Here is a 2,300-nt window from a genome sequence, read left to right as displayed (position 1 = left end):
TGATCCTAAAAAGAAAATAAGCATTTAACATAGATTGTAAAAATCTAATAGACTTTATTAAGTTTGTATTTTTTCGTTACAAAGACTTTTACAGGACAATAAACTGGAGGGAACTATCCCGAAAGGATTAGTGAGACCAAACTTGGACCCTCGGTACACTGATTTTCTATTCCCTTTCATTATGATTTTGGTTATGATCAATTCGATTGGTGTCGTATGTTTTTGTTTATCTACTCTTTGACATGCTACTTCTATACAACTGACTACTTTCCAAATAAAAATACCTTGCAGCGTTGATCTTCAAAGCACTCTTCGAGCAGGCAGACACAAAATGAAAGGTCTGGTGATGGGACTTATAATTGGGTGTTCAGTGGTATTGGTTTCAGCCATCCTTTCTGGAATTTTATTACGGAGGCACAAACACCCATCTGAACCACTTCTGACCACAGATGTTCCAAATTCATCACATCAACACATATCTGCAGGTGTTTCTCTAATCTCTAGTATGTGAAAAACAGGTCCATTATCGTTGTACTGCTATTTAGTGACTGGTATTTTTAAATTGGAAGAAATCTTTTTTCTTTTCTGTTTTCGTCTGCCTTACGCCTTCAAAAGTTCTTTTTCTTTTGTTTCTTCTTTGGCAGATGAAGATAATCAAACTGATTATCATAGACTGGCTATGGAGTATACCGAGGAAGATATTAAGAATTCTACCAATAACTATTCCACTTTCATTGATAAGGGAAGCTTTGGATCTGTATTTTATGGCACACTTTCAGGATATGAGGTTGCGGTTAAACTAAATAAGGCTGATTCTAATCAAGGCCAGGAAGAATTCCACAATGAGGTGGATACTCTTACACAGATTCAATGAATGGTCCTTGAAAATATTGTACTTCAGATTTCTCATTTGTTATCCTCTCAGCCCCAAATTCTCTAGTAACAAAGTGTTGTTTGTGGTTTCAGTTAGCTATACTGTCAAGAATATATCATAAGAATCTCGTAAATCTTATTGAGTTTTGCAAACAGTCCATAATGGCATTAGTCTATGAGTACATGCCCGGAGGAACATTGACTGATCATCTAGATGGTATTTGCATATATGAAAACTTGTGTTAAATTATTTACATGCAAAAAAACAAAAGGTGTTTAATAGACTATTTTTTGCTGTTTGCAGGCACAACAAAATTGGAAAAACTGCTTGATTGGCATGTGAGACTGAATATTGCTCAACAAGCTGCAGATGGTTAGGAACAACTGATTTATATATAATATATTTGCTTCTTTTTGGAAAAGAGCAAAACATGGTTAATCATATTTCAACCATTTTATACACATTTTGCAGGTTTGTTGTACCTACATCAGGGTTGCTATCCTCCAATCATACTCAGAGATATAAAGTGTAGTAACATTTTGTTGGATAACAGAATGTGTGCCGAGCTAGCTGACTTCGGCATATCAATACTGGTAGAGTGTTCCAAAGGTTATGCATTAACCGAAGTGAAAGGGACCATGGGTTATCTTGATCCTGAGTATTTCACTTAACACTACACCATTTCTTTTGTCTTAAATATATTTTTCACCTAACTTATATAAACATAGGGAACAATAGTCTAGTAGATTGAAATGCGGAAGTTAATGCAGATATTTCACAACATCATCATTGAATGAGAGGACCGATGTCTACAGTTTTCGAGTGGTTTTATTTGAGATTATTTCAAGAATATTAGCCAAGGACGGAATAGTACAATCAGTAATCCATCTATCTGTACCCCAATTCAATGTTTTCAATCATTTTTTAACTATGTTCATTAAAAACCTATTGAAAATAGTCATTGATTGCATCAGGCACACAAGTTGATTTCATGTGGCAAACTAGATGAGCTTATGGATTCTTCATTGGGTGGTCAATATAATGTAGAATCAGCTTGGAAAGTGGCAGAGATAGCATACATGTGTGTGGAAAAGGAGTCAACGAATAGACCCAAAATGAGTGAGGTGGTGAAAGAATTGGAAGAAGCTGTGACACTTGCATCTAATATTGATGTCATGCCCACTCCTAGGTAGTGGAATACTATAATTAGCTTTGTTCGGTTATTCAAATGTAATTAGTCATTTTAGAATTCTCTAGGCAGAGTTTGTGTAATTCAAGACTATTGTGTTACATGAATAGATATTGAAAGCCTTTAAACGTGTCTTTGTGGATCAAGCTATCAATTGTACTTCTAATAATATTTGATCAGCTGAATGATATTTAGAGGCTTTTGGATAACGGCATGCTGCCTAGAAAAGATCAACAT

The 2,300-nt window shown here is 35.0% G+C and overlaps 1 protein-coding gene across 1 annotated transcript; it reads left to right on the top strand.

The window, feature by feature from the left end:
- Positions 1–331: 331 nt before the first annotated feature.
- Positions 332–2,067, top strand: LOC149561074 (nodulation receptor kinase-like). The gene is made up of 7 exons (XM_089827741.1): positions 332–485; positions 645–847; positions 967–1,090; positions 1,178–1,246; positions 1,346–1,532; positions 1,645–1,753; positions 1,849–2,067. The coding sequence occupies exons 1-7, from the start codon at positions 332–334 to the stop codon at positions 2,065–2,067; spliced, it is 1,065 nt and encodes a 354-aa protein (XP_089683867.1).
- The last annotated feature ends 233 nt before the right edge of the window (positions 2,068–2,300 follow it).

Source organism: Cupressus sempervirens, chromosome 4 (genome assembly GCF_028749045.1).
Source record: "Cupressus sempervirens isolate cs-2001-9-10 chromosome 4, ASM2874904v1, whole genome shotgun sequence".
Taxonomy (NCBI): Eukaryota; Viridiplantae; Streptophyta; class Pinopsida; order Cupressales; family Cupressaceae; genus Cupressus; species Cupressus sempervirens.
The sequence above is the reverse complement of the archived record's forward strand: the minus strand, read 5'-3'. Positions and strand labels throughout refer to the sequence as shown.

Excerpts from the sequence above, each read along its gene's own strand:
- LOC149561074 (XM_089827741.1), top strand. The coding sequence starts at position 332 with ATGAAAGGTCTGGTGATGGGACTTATAATTGGGTGTTCAGTGGTATTG. Across the intron at positions 1,091-1,177 it reads ATTGACTGATCATCTAGATG|GCACAACAAAATTGGAAAAA; the intron begins GTATTTGCATAT and ends TGCTGTTTGCAG. Across the intron at positions 1,247-1,345 it reads TGCTCAACAAGCTGCAGATG|GTTTGTTGTACCTACATCAG; the intron begins GTTAGGAACAAC and ends CACATTTTGCAG.